Source organism: Sturnus vulgaris, chromosome 15 (assembly GCF_052056855.1).
Source record: "Sturnus vulgaris isolate bStuVul1 chromosome 15, bStuVul1.hap1, whole genome shotgun sequence".
NCBI lineage: Eukaryota > Metazoa > Chordata > Aves > Passeriformes > Sturnidae > Sturnus > Sturnus vulgaris.
Window position 1 is genome coordinate 8,192,208 of NC_142257.1, and position 19,407 is coordinate 8,211,614.

At 45.0% G+C, this 19,407-nt stretch overlaps 2 protein-coding genes across 3 annotated transcripts in view; both read left to right on the forward strand.

The window, feature by feature from the left end:
* Window positions 1-222: 222 nt before the first annotated feature.
* On the forward strand, window positions 223-13,267 carry HNRNPA0 (heterogeneous nuclear ribonucleoprotein A0). 2 transcript variants are annotated; one of them, XM_088173685.1, is made up of 2 exons: window positions 223-1,312; window positions 9,084-13,267. In XM_088173685.1, exons 1-2 carry the CDS (start codon window positions 546-548, stop codon window positions 9,112-9,114), a joined length of 798 nt encoding a protein of 265 aa, XP_088029811.1. In that variant the 5' UTR covers window positions 223-545; the 3' UTR covers window positions 9,115-13,267. The 2 variants fall into 2 exon arrangements, with proteins under 2 accessions (XP_088029811.1, XP_014738932.1); XM_014883446.2 differs by lacking the exon at window positions 9,084-13,267 and having other exon boundaries at window positions 225-1,995.
* A 640-nt stretch (window positions 13,268-13,907) lies between these two features.
* Window positions 13,908-19,407, forward strand: part of KLHL3 (kelch like family member 3) — a 48,455-nt gene continuing 42,955 nt past the window's right edge. The window contains exon 1 of the mRNA XM_014883433.2: window positions 13,908-14,040. Within this exon, the coding sequence (XP_014738919.1) occupies window positions 14,027-14,040 (14 nt within the window). The 5' untranslated portion in view covers window positions 13,908-14,026. The remainder of the gene's footprint in view (window positions 14,041-19,407) is intronic.

A 19,407-nucleotide genomic window follows, 5' to 3' on the forward strand; every position in this document is an offset into this window, starting at 1 on the left:
CGTCCCGCGTCTCTATTGGCTGCCCGCCGCGTCCGTCGTCGGCGAACCCCGGGACTTCTGAGGAGGTCGCGCCCTTTCATTGATTGCTGCACACGTCCATCGCGGCTGAAGCCACGCCCCCTAAGGGTGAGTGGCGGGTGGTGCCGGCGCACCGCTCTCATTGGCTGCGAGGGCCCGGGGGGTGGGCCCAGGGGGCGGGGCTCCCGGCAGCCCCTTTGTGTGGGCACCAGTCGCCGGCCGCGCTCCCGAGAAGCTGCTGCCGCCATTTTGTGCGCGCCTGTGTTCGCCCCCACCCCCGCCCGCCTTTCCGGGGGAGCGGCGGCACCGGGGAGGTCCCGACTGTGCTGCCGATCAGGTGAGGCGGAGCGGAGGCGCCGGGCCGCGCCGAGGGAGCCACCGCTGACGGCCGCCGCAGCCGTGAGGTCGCGTTGCTCGCAGGGGGAAGAAGCGGCAAGACGGAGCAGGGGGGGAAAAAACCTCCGGAGCTGCCCCCGAATAGGAGGAGGAGTCTCGGCGCCAGGCCCAGGCGCGGCACCGGTGGCAGCATGGAGAACTCGCAGCTGTGTAAGCTGTTCATCGGCGGGCTGAACGTGCAGACCACGGAGGCCGGGCTGCGGGAGCACTTCGCGGCCTACGGCACCCTCACCGACTGCGTGGTCGTGCTCAACCCGCAGACCAAGCGCTCCCGATGCTTCGGCTTCGTCACCTACTCGGCAGTGGAGGAGGCGGACGCCGCCATGGCCGCGTCCCCCCACGCGGTGGACGGGAACGCGGTGGAGCTGAAGCGGGCCGTGTCCCGGGAGGACTCGGCCAAGCCCGGCGCTCACGCGAAGGTGAAGAAGCTCTTCGTGGGCGGCCTCAAAGGGGATGTGGGCGAAGGGGACCTGGTGCAGCACTTCAGCCAGTTCGGCCCCGTGGAGAAGGCCGAGATCATCGCCGACAAACAGAGCGGGAAAAAGCGCGGCTTCGGTTTCGTCTACTTCCAGAACCACGACGCCGCCGATAAGGCGGCCGTGGTCAAGTTCCACCCCATCCAGGGCCACCGAGTGGAGGTCAAGAAGGCCGTGCCCAAGGAGGACATCCAGGCGGGCGGGGGAGGCGGTGGCTCTTCCAGGCCCTCCCGGGGAGGCAGAGGAGGAGGAAGGGGCCGGGGCGGCGGCGGCTCCGGCAACCGGGATCACAACGGGCTGTCCAAAGGAGGCGGCGGCTACAACAGCTACGGCGGCTACGGCGGGGGAGGAGGCGGCGGGTACGGCTCCTATGGCAGCGGTTCCTACGGAGGCGGAGGGGGGGGCGGCGACTACGGCAACGGGTACGGCGGGTTCGGAAGCTACAGCCAGCACCAGTCCTCCTACGGCCCCATGAAGAGCGGCGGAGGAGGTGGAGGAGGGGGCGGCAACTGGGGGGGCCGCAGTAACAGTGGACCGTACAGAGGAGGCTATGGTGGGGGAGGCTACGGGGGCGGCTCTTTCTGAGCTGGAGCGCCCATACCCATTGAGGGGGGGCTTGGAGAGCCCTCCCTTCGATACGGGGCAGCTTCTAAATGGTTTCTCCCCTCCTTTTAAATGCCTCCCTGCTGTGGGAGCGGCTCCTAAATGCCCCCTGAGGGTCGCCTCTGCTGCCTGTGCCACTTCTTTCTCTCTGAAGATGGACTGGGCCCCACATACACATATTTTGTGTTACAGTCATTGATGGACTCTATTTTTTTATTATTACTTGGACCTTGGTCGTTTTTATACTAGCAACGAAAAATGTCTTGTTTTGGTTTTTTTTGGGGGTGCGGGGTGGGAAGTGTCTTGCTGATCTGGAGTTAAAACTGGGGAGGGTTGGGGGGAAGTTCCTTTGTTGTAAGGACTCGATGCCTGGATACTACGTTTTTTTCTACAAAAGCTACTCGGATCCCATGACTGACTTTTAACATTTCTGTAAAGGAGGAAAAAAATGGTTTTTACGTTTTTTATTTTTTAAATAAATCATTGTGTTCATTGACCTTTACATGTCTAATTTTTTTTCCTAGGATCAATTCCGTACGGTTTTAGGGCTTTTCTAGGTTTGAAGCAAGTGTTCCTCTGCTTTAAAATCTCTGTGTACTTAGAGTAGTAAATATTTTGTTGCCAGTAAAGGTCCTAACTGACTTTTTTGCTAGTGGCTTTCAAACACTCGACAGAGAGATTTTTGAAGTACTAATCCGTGGATGTGGTCTGTTTTTTAAATACTCGTTCTCACTTTGGCAGTTTGTGTGCATCCACCATCTTGTATTAGGCAGCTTGGCGTGCTGACATGGTTGGTCAATTTTTTCTATAAGACTTTTCCATCAACGTATGTACTGTGTAGTTTTGAAGAAATAGTTTGTGTTAAGCATGTGCTTCATTCATATAAAATGTTCAGAATTTCTTATTGCTTAGTTTTCAAGTCCTTGGTTTGTCTGTGTGTGATTCCTTCCAGGAAAGGGTCGATATTTTTCCCTTCTATTAAAGGCATACTTGTTTTCCTAGCCCTGGGTTAACAGATTTCACTCGGAACTATTGTCCTTCCTTAAAGTTCCCTGAGAGCTCTCACAACTCAATCTGCTATCAGGATGGCAGCCTCGTGCTGTGGGCTTCCTTAAAACAGGAGTAAAACTGGCTTGCTAACAATTGTACCAGACTTTGGAAAGTTATTTTATGCCACTAGATGGCTGGTGTAGAATGCAGTGACATCTGTATTTGAATCAAGATGGGGTCCCTGACTACTGATTGGGTGGGGAGGGGGGAAAGGAACGGATTTGCAATACCTGCCTCAGCATGTAATTTAAAAAATAATAATTGCAGTTGCCCATATTTCAGAAAGTGGTGATCTAAACTGTGGGCAAAGAGCTCTGAGAAGTGAGCCAGCAAGTGTACGAGTAACGTAGGTGCCAGTTGTAAAGCAAAGATATCTGTGTAGTCTGCTTGGTTAAAAAAATGTATATTTGTAGCCCTTTGACGCAATAGAATTAAAGTTTGTTGTTTATTAAAAAAAGCATAATGTTTTAGGGGAAAACTGCCTTCCTGCATAGAAATATAGAATAGCAACGTTTATGGGTTTATGGATATCAAATAAAAGATTTGAATTCCTTATATGCTTGAGTGAGAGTATATATGATGTGGGGCATGCATTTAAAAAGCACGAAGTTATTTTGACTTCAGGTTTCTAAGCTCTTGGAATGCTGATGTTTCATGAGACTGCATCATAAAAGCTGATTTTTGCTTTCCTCCAGATATGCAAGATATTAGGCATATAATTCCCACTGATTCCAGTGAGAGGTTAAATGTGTAGGGCTTGGTGCTTCTGGGCTGAAGGACTTCGCTGAAGTTTCAAGGTATTGTTACTATTTGTTATCAATCTAACTGGATGATTTAAATTGAAATGAGCTTTGTTGCTATTAGAAGTGAAACTGCATCACCTTAATTGCCTTTGTGAGCTTAAACACGACAACCTCTTGGTATCATCAGGATTTAAACTAAGCTGAGTTTCCTGATTGTGGTCATTTACGGCTCCTATGGAGAGACTGGTTGTCTTTGGCTTAGCTATGCATTTATAAATAGGTTCCAAATAACTTGCTGTTTGCAATTATATTGTAATCCGTCTATCTCAAAAGCCTGTTAGTCACTGTTGTGCACCAGCATCTCAAACATTGTTGTAAGTCAAGTTTCAGAGTTTGAGTTTGTAAAAACACTGCAAATGCCAGCTCTTGTCTGTGCACAGCTTCAGGTGGTTTTATTTCAGCTCACTGGGCTTGAAGTCTTTTCCCTTTGCATACCTTTGCACTTTACAGCCATGTTGGAGAGTCATCCTTGAACTTCATTTGAAGCACAGTTTTCCTGTTTTTAGCTGAAATGAGCAGCAGAGTTCTAGGCTGTGTGTTAGTTTGAGGGTATGATTTAGTCCCTTGCAGTGGTGAGTTGCCTTAACCTTATTAAGGAGCTTGCAGAGAAATGGTTAAATTCACTTTTGTGATGTGTCTTGTCATTTGATTTAGGAAGCTAAAAGTTTGTGCGGGAACTATATCTTTATGGTGTTTTCATGTTATGTGTTGTTGATACTAGAATATGAACTAGACTATGTTGATATTAGAAACAAGTAGGTTTTTAAAAGAGTGACTTTGTCTGTCATATCTGACAATTTGGGAACTGTTATGCTGAAATGTGCTGTTTACCTGTATGCAATAGTCCTTGTAGGACTAATATCTGGTAGAACAAAGACCTGATCCCAAAAATCGCACATGGATTAGGGAGTAGGCTGCCTAGTGTTGCCCTCAAAAGATTGTCACCTGTTTAATCATGTTCTGTGGTGGCTTGAGTAGGTGCTCTCCTCTGACCCCTGGTCTCTTGGGAGCAAGAGCAGGTGACATTGGAAAGAGTCCTTTAAGCACAGGTCGGGGAAGGGGTAGCAATGCCAGGGTGTACTGTGGAATATAGGAAAGTGCAGATCTGTATTGGCTGGCACTAAAGAGACGGTGACTTCAAGACTCTTGGAATATAAACCTGTTCCTAGTACAGTTCCTAGTAATAGGAGATTTGTTGATAAAGCTTTGCTTATGTGTTTGAAAGTATTTAATGATTTTCTGAGCCCTGGGTGGATTTGTCTGCATAGAGGTGCATAGGAAGAACTGAGCTGAAATAAGGTGTATAGCTGGCATGTAAATAAGTTTGTGACTTCACAGTTGCTTTAGGAAGGGCATGAAGATAGAAATAAAGTAACTTTACTTTGCTATTCCTCGATTTGTAGTTGAGTTCTGAAGTTCCTAGTCTGAAATTATCTCAGTAAGTTAATGGCTTTCTGTTCAGGACCAAATGTTTGATTGTGTTGGTGTCACCTGTGAGAAATAGAAAATAAGAGCAATTAGTTTGCTTTCAGCATTTAATAAAGTAAAAATGTGGTAGTTCTCTTAAAACACAGATGTTTTATTTTTGTAATCTGCATGACCAAAATGGAATTCCCAAACCCAAACTTTTCAAACTTTTCAGACTACAGTGTTACTGAACTCAGTGTGTTGTGATGTACATACAGTTTTTAATAGTAATGGGTGTTCGTCCTACTCTAAAGTATAATTTGTGCTTGTAAATTTTAGTTGGCTACTAAAACTAGCCTAACTTACATTTTTATAATACTGACTACTACTGCATTAAAAAGAAACATGCTAAACACCTGTAAATGTAGTGCAATGATACTTGCACAAGTCTGTGGAAGTACCTCCCACGTGTTTGTTTTAACACGAGGTGCTGAAAAGGTGGTTTAGAGCAGTGGTAACACCTCGGACAGCTTCGATGGCAATAAATCTCTGTGGGTCACTGATAGTGTGAGACACTTGCAAAGTAAAAGCTGTATCTTGTCCTGCAGGCTTCTGTAGTGTAATTGGGTGGACAATCCTTACCCTCCAGAACTGGGCAAGCTTTTTGGTTTGTGTTGAATGTTACAATAGCTGCAGTCCAGGCTCCAGTACTGGCTCTGGCAGCCCCATCCTGCTCCCAAGAGCTCAGCCCTGTGGGGAGGTGAGGGTGTGCACAGCTGACAGGAGGTGTGCCTGAACTCTACCAGATACTTTGCACATATGGACTTAACGACCTGTGAAGCAGAAATACTTAAAATGGCTAAAAATTTAAAGTTCTCAAATGCTTTATGGTGTCCTCCTCCCCTCAACCTGCAACTGAGATTCCTGTAAAGCAAATTTTGCTTTCATTTAGCATTGGAAAGTCTAATTGGATGGTGTACGTCAGAAAACTGGTTTATTACCCTGCCCTGCCAGCTGATACTGCTGTCCCAACATGGCATTGCCACTGCTGCCTAAAAGGGTGTGAGCTGGAGTGATGCTAAGGACCTCAACCTCCTATTCAAGTATGAAAAGAGAGCAGTTTCCTTTCTCTGCATACCTCAGAATGTTTAATCGAAAATGAAAAAGTTTGTCTTAAGTCATTATATTGTTAATTAATCCCTAAAAAATAGCCTGAAGGACACTCCTCTGATGTGCACACAGTGAACAAAACATGGTGCGTTTTGCGAGAACGGGATTTTGCTCCTATAGTCTGTGAGAGGGTTGGGTTTCTGATAGACAGCAATTTATCCAAACCTTTACATTAGAATTGTTTGACCTGTTGTAGCTACTATGGGTTAGTGTTTATTATGTAATCAACACTTTATACCACATTTATGTCATTTACATTGTTACAGACCTTTTACTTTATGAGCTATTTGGAAGAAGGCAATTTTCAGTGGTTTTTCAAACTCTGTATGGGTAATACCTTGGATTAATGTTAGGTGATTAAAAGTGTAACACCCAATTTTCAGTCTTTCACACTAGCCAGAGGCACAGTTTACAAAACAATGGGTTATTTAACATGTTTTGCATAACTGATTCTGTGATCTGGTATGTATGTCCCTTAAAGATAAGTTTTCTGCCTGTTATTTTTGTATTTCTTAATGAATAAAACAGTTGTATCCCTGCTTCACTTGAAAATGTATTTCACAATGCAGCACACCACAAGGAGTACTGAGCTAGCCTGAACAAGCACTATTTGCTTTTGTGGATGGGCATTTTTTAGGTCTCCCGTTGAAGCATTACTGCTCTGTTATTTTTGGTATGTGCATTTATGTGCACACACAGACGTTACCTCTACTGCCGCTTACTTTTAATGAGTATTTACTTGTGCTGTAATGTAAGCATTACTGTTGATGAGTGTCAGATGTGTATTTCTCATTACAAGATGAAAGTCTTCCTGCTATGTATATTTTCCTGGGAATTTTGTATTATTTACCTCTATCCTAGGACTTGTAAAGGGGCTGATGGAGTTGGGTGTTTTTCTTGTTGCTGTTCACTTTGACAAATCCTACTAATTTTTACCTTCTCTGCTCCCAGAACTCTCACCAATTTCTATTATATATAAATGGGTGGAAATAGTCACTTTTGAACTGCTACCTCTTGCTCATATGGCTCTCAGTGTTTTAATCCTATAAACTCTATATTCCCCTTAGAAGCATCTCTCTGGGAAAATAGGTAGTGGGAACACTGAAAGAACAGCAGCTGTATAGCTGTAGTGCACTGCAGAAGAGAGACATTCTTCAGATTTTTCCTGTAGTTCTACCTGCTGAATAGATTGAACAGTTAAAAAGATGGTACAGTTCGGGTCTAGGCTGTAGCAAAAGAAAAAACAGCCAGCTTAGAACCAAAATTCAAGTACTGTTCTCTGTCTGTGGTTCAGCCTTTGCCAGTAGGAGTCCTAACCTAAAACTGAAACAGCATTTTTTCAAAGAACATGTTGAGTGTGGTTAATCTTGGTGTAACTTTTTTTTGCTGAAAGTCTTATAGGCAAAGCTGCAATGTTGCCTGTTGCTGTTACAGTAAATATCAGGCTTAGAGCACCGGCTATTCTCAGATTGTCAGCCATCCAAAGAGCCAAAAGCTCCTTAACTTGGAAAACTAGATGTCAAGCCCAGGCAGACTAATAATGCCATCTGTCTGAGGCATCTGGATATTAACCCTCTTAGCATGATGCTTACGGTTTCATTCCTAAATGCTTCCGCAGATGGAAAATACACGGATTTGAAAGAATAGCTCTTCTTTTTTTATAAAAAGAAAATGGGCTATGTTGAGCTGTGTACAATTTATGTGCATATTATATTCATCAAACTACTATAAATACCTCTTTTCATGAGTAATGCAGTGAGGAATCTATGCCAATTTAGAAGGGAATTACATTTTTGGCTGGAAATGTGTCAAGATGCACATTTGCTCACCACCATCAAAGTACCAATCACTGATTAACATTGCAGAAAAATTCCTTAGAAGCAAAATGAGCTGACGAATCTGAAAGTATATAATTTGTTCAAATGCTACTTTGTACCATGGAAGTGCCAACTGGTTTGTTTCACAGAAGCCCTCTTCTCCTGGGAATGCTCTTTGAATTTAAAAATGTGCAAAGCCACACATCTGAAAACATGTTGTTAGTCTGTAATCTAGTCAATACAAAAGATGAATACCAGCTCAGTCTCTTCTGTCATGCTTTCTGTGGCTTTACAATGGACTTTCCCTCTTTTGTAAGAAAATTTGCTTCCACAGAACCCTTTCACCCTTGGAGGAGGCTGTGTTTACCTTGTTATTGGAGACAAGCACAGCGCTGTCAGCTGTGTTTTGAAATGGTTTACTCCAATTTCATCCTCCAGATCCCCTCCCTCCTTAGAAGGGATGTCCTCTGGTTTCGGGCTCTTCTTGGGCTGGGTCACAGCAGTGTGAAAAATTCCTGATGCTAAATTCCCAATTCTCTCCTTGTGTTTATTTAGTACTTCTTCAGGTTTTAGTAATATTTTAAGTTTACTGGTAACAAATTCAGCCAAAGTCCTTCACTGTGAGATTTCATTTGGACTCGTTTGTTTTCTTGCCACCACTGCTGTTATAATGATGCTCCATTTATTGGAAAGGGCTCCTTTGAGTCCTGATTGCAAGTTCAGGACTTCTCCCCCAAGATCACTACTGGACTGCAGGTGTTTGGAGTTGTCATTGCTAGTGCCTCTTGCATAGGGTGGTCAGCCAACTGCATTCTGCAACAGTAGTGCTGGCTTTCTATCTACTTTCATGGAGGTGTTTCCTCCTGAAAAAGATAAATCCCAGGAGCACATGGAGCTCCAGCCATTGCAGTCAGTGTGCCTTTTTTCCTCTGGGCCCATCTGTCCATTACTTTCAGTAGTCTTAACTGCAGGCAATTTTTTATTCTCAAATGACATCATTTAGATGTTATGGGAATTTTGTTTTACTCACCCAGGACCAGTTCTGTGCTCAGAAAAAAAATCTTAACTTCCTCTGTGTCATATCAGTTTTGCTTTTAAATCTTCGAGGTGTGAGCTTGGCGATGAATCAGCATCACGTGTGTTTTGGAAATGTTACAATGGCTTTGTGTGTAGGTGGTGGCAACAGGGAGCTCTTGTTTTTAATGTATTGGGGAGTCAGATGAGAGGGAGTTGAGAAACATCACCTTCGAAAGGAAGAGCTGGGCTTTTTTTTTATTGCTGGAGCTGCTCTATGCCAAAAGTGTTGCAAGTTTTTAAAGTATGTTTTTTTTTTTCTTTCACAGGGTGCACTTCTGTGTGAATGAGACGATGTGAAAGCTGAGCCCTGAAAAGTGCACCACAAAAGTCGAGTAAGTGAACAGAAACCTGAGCCAAGCCCCTGACATACAGTTCCCACTCTGAATAAGCATTGGGATATTGAACAGGATAAAAGAGGTTTGCCCAGAAAATACCAGGCAAGATAATGAAGGCCATTCTGTTACCTGTGAGGAAGATATGCTGCCTGAGACAGGTTTTTCTGTTCTGGTAAAATAATGTGCCTGCAGAAACAATCCTGTCTAAATTGATGTGTATGGGATCTGTGGGATTCACTCATTTGTGTTGATATTGCAGCACATGTTACAATATGAGGGTGGTGGACTGTGTTTCTTGGCTTTTGCAAAGAGCAATAAATGAAATGTTTAAAAATTTCCAAGAGAGCAAGACAATGAGTGTACAGGGAAAAACAGTAACAAGACGCTTGGGTTATGGTGTGGAGATCCTGGATGGGAATAGCTTTGTTTATGCTGTTCTCTCTAAGTTATAGTATACAAATATTAATTAAGCCATACATCTTTATGAAGCATATGGATAATTTTCCCTTATTACAGGAGGTAATAAGGAAGCATTAAGGGTTGTATTTTAAAGATGAAGAATCACATTAAAATTAGATTTTATTAGAAAAAATTTGGTTTAAAAAAATCCCACTTTTTGGTCCATAGCCTAAACTTTTTCTCAAGTTCAATCTTTTCCTGAGCCTGTAGCAAGAACTGTACACTCAGTAGGTGCAGACTCTAAGGAGGCAGAGAGACTTGATAGCATTTAGGCAACTGAATACCGGCCTTTGCCTTTGTTCCAGTGCCCACAAGAGTTATTTTTACAGCTTTCTTCCTGACTTTTTTTTTTTTCATTTTGAGCACTAAATTCTAAACAATAAAATCCATCTGAAAATCTTCCTGCAAATATCTGATAAATATGTAATATGACTGCAGGGCAGAAAATGTCTGCCTCTGACATAGGTGACTGTGGGTGACATCCGTGGCTCATGCTCCAGGAGCGAGCCAGGAGGGCAGCAGGAAGAGCATTTTCAGCTGTGTAGGGTGAGCAGGGGAGTGGCTGATGCCCCAGAAACCACAGCTGGGGGTGAAGATGGTCAGGGGTCATTGCCCTAAAGGTGGTAAAGTTATTATGAAATTGTTGGAATAAACCCACTATTTATAGGAATTGTGATTTATACAAAAGACTGAAGGAAGACAATGTTCTAAGGCTGGATTGTGCTGGCCTGCACAGGCAGGAGCACGGAGTGGGATGTGTGCCAGCAGAGGGCAACAGCCCGGAGCGCCGCTGGAGATGCCGGTGGCTCCTGCAGCATCTCCTCTCGGAAAGCACATCCCGGGGGGACTGCCGGGTGGGGGCTCCAGCCCCTGCTCTACGATTCACATGCTTTGGAAAACAGTGCTCCGGTGGGAGTCTCTTACTGCTTCAGCTGCCAGAACAGCCCTGATTCCAGCTCTGAAAGGTCCTTACCTAGGAGGGCTCCCAGAGCATCCTTTTGAGCCTTGCGGGAACTTGGATTCCTGTGAGCTGCTGTAGTACGTAAATTTTAGCTGCTGATTTGGTTTGGTTACCGAATTCTAGCAGTGGCTGGGCAGCAGATTATCCTCGGGACTTCTCTGCTGAGGCAGATCTCCAGGTCCCTGGGTACCTGAGTACCACCTCCAAGTGACTGCAATTAGCCTTGGAGCTACCAAGGCAGCTATTCCAGCAGATACCTTATCTATTGCTTTTCTTAGATTAATATCCTTAGTGAACCTTTTCCAAGAAAACACGGTCTAAATACAGATCTATCTAAATGAGTATCTACTTAATTAGGATGACAAAATAAGTTTATTTGGAAGGGACTCCTGGACATTATCTGGTTCCTCAAAGCAGGACCAGCTTCAGGGTGAGATCAGTTTGGTCACTCAAAGATAAATATATATATATACTTAATATATGCACTAATAAAAACAAACATGTTTATATATCAACACAAATATTCATCTAAATATCTATATCTCTAGAAAAAGCAGAATGAAAAATAATTTAGGCTGTGAAGATGCAGCTTTAGAAGCTTCTGTGAATGCATTGTTTTATTTACACCTTTCCCAGCTCTTCAATGCTGAAACCATAGATTTTTAAAGAAAGTTGGTTAATAATTTCATGGAAGGGATTATGCAACTAAGCAGGAGAGCTGTTAAAGATAGGAAATTGCTAATGATATGGATCTCTGGAGCCTGAATGTTGGTATATACCTGGAAACAGGTATGTACAGGGGAGTGAAGTGTTCCTGCATTGTTGTTTGCACTGTATTCAGGCTGGATGATCCAATGATTCAGGACTCTTGTAGTTTGCCTTGCAGAGCTAGGAAGGATTTTTCCCAATTTGATGACATTTGCTTTCTGCTGGGATTTTGGAAGGTGAAGTGACCTTTCAGGCTTCTGCAGAGGCTGTGGAGATTGACAAGGTGTTTTCTGATTGTATTTGGGCTCTTCACAGAATTAAATTCTCCTAAGCTCTCGGTGTCCTTTCCTTATAACCTCAGCATTAAACCAGCTGCTGGATTTTGGGCCAGGAGAGAGTTTTGGATCAGACTGGTAGGGATTATTTTTATTCCCTCCCTTCATGCCACTTTTATTGAAGAAATTCCTTGCTGCTATGGAGACACTGGCAATGCATTTCTCTCCCATCTTCCTGTGGCTCCTTAGACTGGGGGGGGTTTGGTCTTTTGCTGTAAATCTGAAGACTGTCACAGGAATCTGGAAAGGTTTTGGTGGGCTGAGGGATGGTGGGACTGGCTGGACCAAGTGTTTTGGGGACCTTTCTACTCTGAGAATTATGGTTATATGGTTGTCAGTGATCGAAGGTAGATTAGATGTAGGAGTAATTTTCGACTACTTGAGACTAGGAATTTTTGAAAGAGGCTGGAAAAATTCCACCCATCAGGTGTCACTAATTCCTTTTGGCTGAATGCTTTTTCAAGATACCAGTCTTTGCACTTAAAAACAAACAAGAAGTTTTTGTCTTGGGGTTGTTACCAAGTCCATGAGTATTTTGCAAGGCTGCTGTAAAGATAATTTCTGATTACTGGAACATGCTTTTGTCCCTTTCCAGCAAGGACTATTCACTGGTTTGCTCTTGTCTTTCACTGTACCTTTCAGGATTTGTAGAATCCAGTGGTATACAAGCCTGTGGGGCAAAACATATAAGAAGGTATTAACTGGTCTGGTTTAGTTTAGGTGCTTAGCTCCCAGGTTGACTGGAGTGAGATGTAAATTTTTAAGGTGAAAACCTAATATTTTGTTATTGAAAAACTTTGTGATAATTAAAATAGACAGGCACTTTGCATGGTTTCAGGACTTGCTCTTGTATCTGGACTTTTTATGATTACTGAGGGATTTACTCAGTGGAAACAAGCTCTAGCCCTCATTTCCAAGGTAAATTCTACTATTTTTATATAGTTCCTTTTTGTCTGGTTTGGGCTTATGTCTTGCAGTTTTCAATTCTGCACATCAACAGTGTAAGACTGGGCATGGGGAAAGTACTTGAGGAACTGGGCATTTTAAACCGATAGTTTAACAGGATTCTCTAGGGAAAATGAAGGAATTTTTCCTGAATTCTGTGTGAGGTGTGACTTCATGGCTTTATCTGTGTGTCTTCTGTTTATGGGTAGGCTGCCAAACGGTATTTAAATAGCAGGACTCTCAATCCCCATGCGTCTTTGATAAAGTCCTTTAAGTTTCATGTGTGTTAAGTTTTATTATATGAAGAATTAGGGTGATGAGTAGTTAAGATTCTCAACAAGCTTTTGAAACTCTCCTGTGGACGGTACAATAGCATCTGTTCAATCATCGTTGCTGATAGGTTTTAAAAAGATGTATGAAACTTCGGCTGAGGACATGGCTTGAGGAGAAACATACAAGAGTGAGGTTATTTTATTTACAAAAGAAATTAAATGGCATCTTCCAAGAGAAATCTCTTGATATTTCTACTTACGTCTTCCTTTTGTGCAGGAACATTTTGTGAATGGATGAGTAATGAAGAAGGCAAATGTTTCTTGTCTCTGACACAATTAGCCTCTAAGGCCTCACTGGTGCAGAATACAACTGAAAAATTCTTTTAATAAAATGAGAGGGGAAAAAGATTTATGTAGAACTCTGCATTTGTATCAAGTGGAATAAAAATTACAAATGTAATTTAGTTCCGTGCTTTAGGCTAAATAGCACCTGCAGTTGAGAAGAACCCATATTGCCTATGCAGGGTGTATTTGGCCTGATAGATTGCATGAAGGACAGGAAGGTTTTGATAAACTGGGGAACTGAAGCAAGATCCTGCTTTCTGTGGTGGGGGTGGGGAGATTTAGGAGGCCTGGGACCCTCTCCTTCCTCACCACCACCTCTCCTCCTGCGCTGCCCTGTGCGCGGGCTTGACCTCGGCACCGGGGACGTTCAGCCACTAAAACTTTTGTCCGGTCCGTAGATTGCAGGGATTGAAGCAGTTTTGGGCCGCACGGAGGACAACTCCCGGGCAGCGGCGGTGCCGTTCGGAGGGATGGATGCCGGCGCCGGGCGCTGCCCCTGCCCCGTTGCGCTGCCCGCGGGTCCCGCTCCCGGCCGGGAGCTCTCCGGCTCGGCGCTGCCCCTGCCCCGTTCCGCGGCGCCAGCCGGCCCGGGGTGCGGAGGGCGCTCTCGGGGCGGTGCGGGGCGGTGCTGCCGTTGCCCGGAGACGCTCGCAAGCCCCGCCGGGGAGGGGAGGGAGCGGAGCGGAGCGGAGGGGGCTGCGCGGCGGCGGCGGCAGCGGCAGTCGGTGCGGCGGGGCGCGCCCGGCACGCAGCGCTCCGCTCCCGCAGGAAGCAGCCCGGGGCGGGGGCGGCCTCTCGCAGCCATGCCGGGCCCGGGGCGCTGAGCCGGCCCCGCCGCCGCCCCGCACAATGGAGGAGGAGAGGTGGGTACCGCCGGCAGCCTTTGTGCCGCCCGGAGCGCCGCGGGATGGGGCTGCCTTTCCCCGGGGTGCGAGCGGCGCGGGGCTGTGCGCAGGAATGCGGGGCGCGGTGCGGGGAGCCCCGGTGCTCGCCGCCGGCAGGAATGCCTCTGCCGTGGGCGCCCGCCGTGCCGCTGGTGGATGTTGCAATGTCATGATGATGACAGGCGGCTTGGCCCCGCGTGCCCGCACCCAGGCGCGGAGGGGGTTCCGTGGGATGCGTCTCGGATGTAATTAAGGACGTGAGGGAGGCAGGTCGGGGGGTGTTCGCTAAAATGGAGGTGCCGGACAGGGGGTGAGATGCCGGGCAGGGGGTGGGTGGCTGCCCTGCCGGCTCAATGTGCCGGGCTTGTGTGTGCCCTGCCTGCACCTGGAACCTCAGGCAGCCGACTTGGGCATTTCGCTCAAGACAGACTCGCTGGTATTCGCTGCCTTTTTGAGTCACGAGTGGAAATCCGTAAGGTCCGTGGGTGCTTTGGGGTCGATGTTCTTGCCGGGGTGTGTGGCAGCCGCGGCATCCCGCGTCTCCCTCGCTCTGTAGCCGGGCCGTACAGACTTTGTTTCCTGCCAGGCAGCTCTTTTGCTCCAAAACCTGCGTGAAGATGTGTTTACCGAGTCTACCTAATGTCCACTGAACCCAAAAAATACATTATTGCTGTGCAGGGACCTCGTGGATGCCAGAGATGTTGTTCAGTGTTTTGGCTCAGCCCTCATTACTCCCCTCTGTCAGATGCCTTTTGCACATCAGAAGCTAGTTGTGCTTCTTCAAACTAAACATTAAACTGGTCTGGATTTTTTACAATATTTTTTTAAAGAATGGGATATGCTGAGTGCTTCCTTTTGTGCTGGTGACCTTGCAGTGGGTGGGGGAACAGAGAGGGGCTTGACCTGCTGGTAGGACTAAATGTCAGGGCTTGACAGGAGTTTTGTTTAAATATGATACATTAGAAAATTAAGCTGGAGTCAACCCCCAAATTCTGGAAATTTTCCTTCTGTTGAGGGAAAACATTCTCAGCAGCCTGTAGGAGTTGTTTTCCAAGCTCCAAAGGGCAGCTTTCTACCCTTCTGTGACTCAAGGGTTGCAATTGTTTGTGTATTTAATGTGCAAAACCTTTCATCCTGCCACATTTCTCATTGTAGGGCTTCTGCTTCCCGTAATGGTGTGAACAGTCACCTCTGAATATTAATCCAAGTATTAATTAATTTCAAGTGCCTTGAAATCTTAGTTTGTCATGCTAGATGCCAGCTCATGGAATGGGATTTCCTTTTTTTTTTTTTTTTTTTTTTTTTGGTCTTTATTTGTATAAATGAGCCTGTGTTTGAGGAAGTGGAACAGAGCTGTTTTGATACCCCAGGCTGGGATCATCCTTGGCACAGTTGCTTGTTACTTTTTTTTTGATGGCTACCAGCAATGGTCTCATTTTGACTGGAGGCCTTTTTCTGGGGATACAGTGGTGAAAAAGCCACTGGGAAAATACCTGGACTGTTTTACCTTACCCTGTTTTTTCCAGACCATCTGTTTCTAGGGCATGAATGACTATCCCCATCAGCATGTTCTCTGCCTCTAGAAGTGAGGAATGATTACCCAAATGCTGCTTTCATTTCTAGTTTTTGGGAAGAGGAAGGCAGTCCTGAACTGGTTGTGGGCAGTAATGATGTGGGGTTTGACTTGGCAAGAAAAGCTGGAAATATTCACCTGCTTTCTGGTTCAAAAGGGGATGGTGTGTGGGACTGTGCTGGGGCTGCTTTGGCTGCTCAGAGCAGGTCTTGGAAGGAGGTGTTCAAAAATGACCTTGGTGGGCAAGCACCATGGGCTCAGTCTGTGCTTGTTGTAGTGCTTTTGTCCTGCATTTCAACTCTGATCTGTGTTGGGCACATTGGTGCTCAAATTTTATACTCATTATCTATCATTATCACAGAGTTCCCCCTGGTTTTCAATATTGCATTTTCCATTTTCATAGTCAGTGAGGATCTGTGGTGTTGGTGCTCACTTCACCTCTGACTCTGGTCCCAAGCCTGCCCAGACTCAAATATCCTGTTAGCTTGCACACCCAGGACATTCAGTGGTATCATGTGCCCATGTCATTGCACATGAGCAGAAGCAGCTGGGGGCAAGGGAGATTTTACCTGAAACATTCACATGTGGCAATAAAATACTTCAGAATCCTGCTTTTCTTTTACTCTGCTGATAGTAAAATGATGGGACTTCTATTTTATGGAGAAATTGCGTAAGACTTACTTAGACATGATCCTCTGGTTCTGAATTTGCAAGATGTTTTTGAGTTTGAATAGAAAAAACCCTCTGGAATGTTATTTTTTTAATATTAAAACACCTGTGGTTTTATATTTGAGTGAAGGTAGTCTGTGGTATCTCTTTGACAAATACAATATTTGCCTTTGAAAGCAAATGGTATTGTCATATTTGAATTATTTTGTGTTGTTTCCATTACTGTCAGCAAAGACTTCTTTTCTTACTAGTTCCCAAAGTCTTCTTTCCCCCTGAGGTCTCCTTTGATATGAATACCCTTTTATGGATCTGTTGTATGCCAGTTGTGTGTTTTCCTAAGCTAATGTCTCCATGTTGATATAGGCACTGAAAAAAATCAACAAAATAGGAAAATAATATTGCTATTAAAAGAAAAATAATCCTTTCTGTTATGCTGCCTCCCATATGTTTTAATGTTTTCTCTGAAATCCTCTCAAAACCCAGTTCAGTATGTAGATCCCTTCAGTCACAATTTTTTAATGTCTTTGTATGTACCTAAAGACAAATTCAGAAATTGAGGCTTTTATAACTATGCCGTTACACTGACTTTTTTTCCTTACTGTGTCTTCCTGACTCGAGGAATAAAATTATTTGGCATAATGTATTTGTCATGTGATTTGGAGTTTTGATTCTAAACAGAGAATTAGGCCAGTTAAAGTAAAATTATTTTTCATTGTGCTTAGATTAAAACTAGTATTTTGGTCTCCATTGATCTTTCTATTAAGGTTTTGAAGATTACTGCTTTTGGACATCTGTCAGGTTTTTAGATCAGAGTGATGTCAAACCTCTCAGAAACTGCAGAGTAACATATTCTGGTGATGATTCTTACATGTTCCACAAAGAAGCTCCATAGGCTTTGGAAATTTATGGTTAGCAGGCACTTTTAAGTTAAAACAGGAATGTGAAGCCGCTGCAGAGGTGCTGGATTGCCCATGCAGGACACTGAGCCCAGCTGGGGCTTTGGCCAAGCTTGTGGTGCTGAAGCTCTGTGGTGTTGGGGGCCAGCCAGGAGAGCAGAGCTCAGCCTGTGGTGCTCAGGAGAGGAGAGCAGCTCCCAGAGAGCCCGAGTGATGGCAGGGGATGAGGCTGGGCTGGACACGGCTGGTGTCCCGTCACCTCCCCATGTGAGAGCCTGGTGGAGGGGGAGCTCCGTGCTGTTCGTGTTGGGTTAGGAGCTGAGCCTGGGGGCTGTTCTCCCAGAAACATGAGCAGAAACTCACCCTTCTGTGCTCTGAAGGACACTGCATTTGAGATCTGCCCTTCCTTCAGGGTGAACTCCTGGCTCCCCTAAAGGCAGTGTTAGAATTGGATTTGGCAGAGCTGGGATTTTTGTTCCTGGGGTTTACCACCTCTCTGCACGGCAATAATCTTGCCAGGGGACAGTTTATCTCTAAGGAAGGCTTTTATTCTTTCACATGAGCTACAAAGATATCTGTAATTACTGCTGGTAACTAAGGCAACCCAACTTTATAGTTGATACATGCAGGCAGCAGAACGGTGGGCTATGGGTTTTTAAAATACCTTTTCTGTTGGTTGGGTTGTGGCCATGCTCAGGTAGGAGCTGGGCTGTGAACTCTGGCAACCTGAGCCCAGCTCTGCTAGGGGTCCTGGAGAGGAGGAACATGGTGTCAACGGGGTGGTGATTAGCTGCACCGGCTTAATTGGGGACCCTCAAATCAGGGTTCATTTGTTCTATTTGGGGACATCATGAAAGGCCACGCAGGAGGGAGCAGTGGGGTTTGCACTGTCTGAAATTAAGAGCCTCTCTGCTCATTTTAGGGGCATCCTGCTGTGTCTGTAAAGAGGATGTTCATCTGGCCCAGGGAAATTAAATCATTTGTCCATTCACTCTGTGCACGGCCTCGAATAGCCCAGGAATAGAACAAATTGCTCCTGGCAGCTGGCTCACGAGTCCTGCTGCTGTAGTAGGACATCAGCTTGGCAAACGTAGGGATAGTGTCCCTGTGGCCATGGGGTACAGGGGCTCTAGAATGTTCAGCAGTTCTTGGCTGATATCTTTGATCAGAGGACCCAATTTCTCCTTTGCTTTAATCCATTAAAATAATAACAGTAACAAATGTAATAATTCTTAGTCTTGTTGGGGGAACAAATCTCAGAAAAGGCTGTGAAATGTAATAGTTTGCTCTTCTCAGGGGCAGCTTTTGCTTTCTGGCAGGGTGCATTTGCTTGGAGCATTCAGGTTCTTGCATTTTTATGTTGGAAATGTGTCAGTGATCTCTGAGAGTATGTGCATGGAGGTGTAAAATACCTCTTCCAGATAAAATCATCCTCTGTCCATTACTGGAACACAGGTCTGTGGTAGCTGAATCAGTCTTAGAGATGAGTTAAAGGCTCTCAGCCATTAATTCTTCAAATCTGTTTTTTTCTTATGAGTCACTTGGAAAAAACTTTAAATAGCATATCTTGATCTTTTTTGAAACAAGTTTTTTACCTGACAATCTGCAGTATTTTCTCATAGCAAGCCTTTGGCAAATTCTAAAATCTGCCCCTTTTAATTAAGCTGAGGTTTTCTCTTAGGATGTTTTTTAAAAATTTAGCTTTCCTGCTTTTTAGGAAGAGCTGATTGATCTTTTTCCAAAATCCTGAAGCAAGTTTTTTTTGCTTTTAAAATACACAAACAAACGTTGTTGGAGTTGAGGCTTGTTGACAAGTTGAAGGCTTGTTGACCTGACATTTATTTTGGTGTTCAGTGAAACTTGCTGTGTTCTTTGAACTGTACCTTTTGCCAGCAGAAGAAAAGTTTGAACATCTTTGGTCTCCAGCACTGGAGAGCTAATAAATAAATCTCAGCAGTGTGCTTGTTCTTATTAAAGAGCCCCCATGATTTCTGTGTGCATGGCTTGGTTTTGGGTCCATGAGGTGTTTGTGAGGCTGCCCAGGGCAGTGTCCTGTGGTGATCCAGCTGTCCTGCCTTGGGAGCAGTGGGAGTGGCTCTCCCTGATGCTCTCTTTCGGTTTCACTTTCTATTCAAGATTTTTTTCTTTTTTGTTTACTTTGCTTGCTTCCTGTACATGTTCCAGTTTTGGAGCCTGAAAGCTCCATGA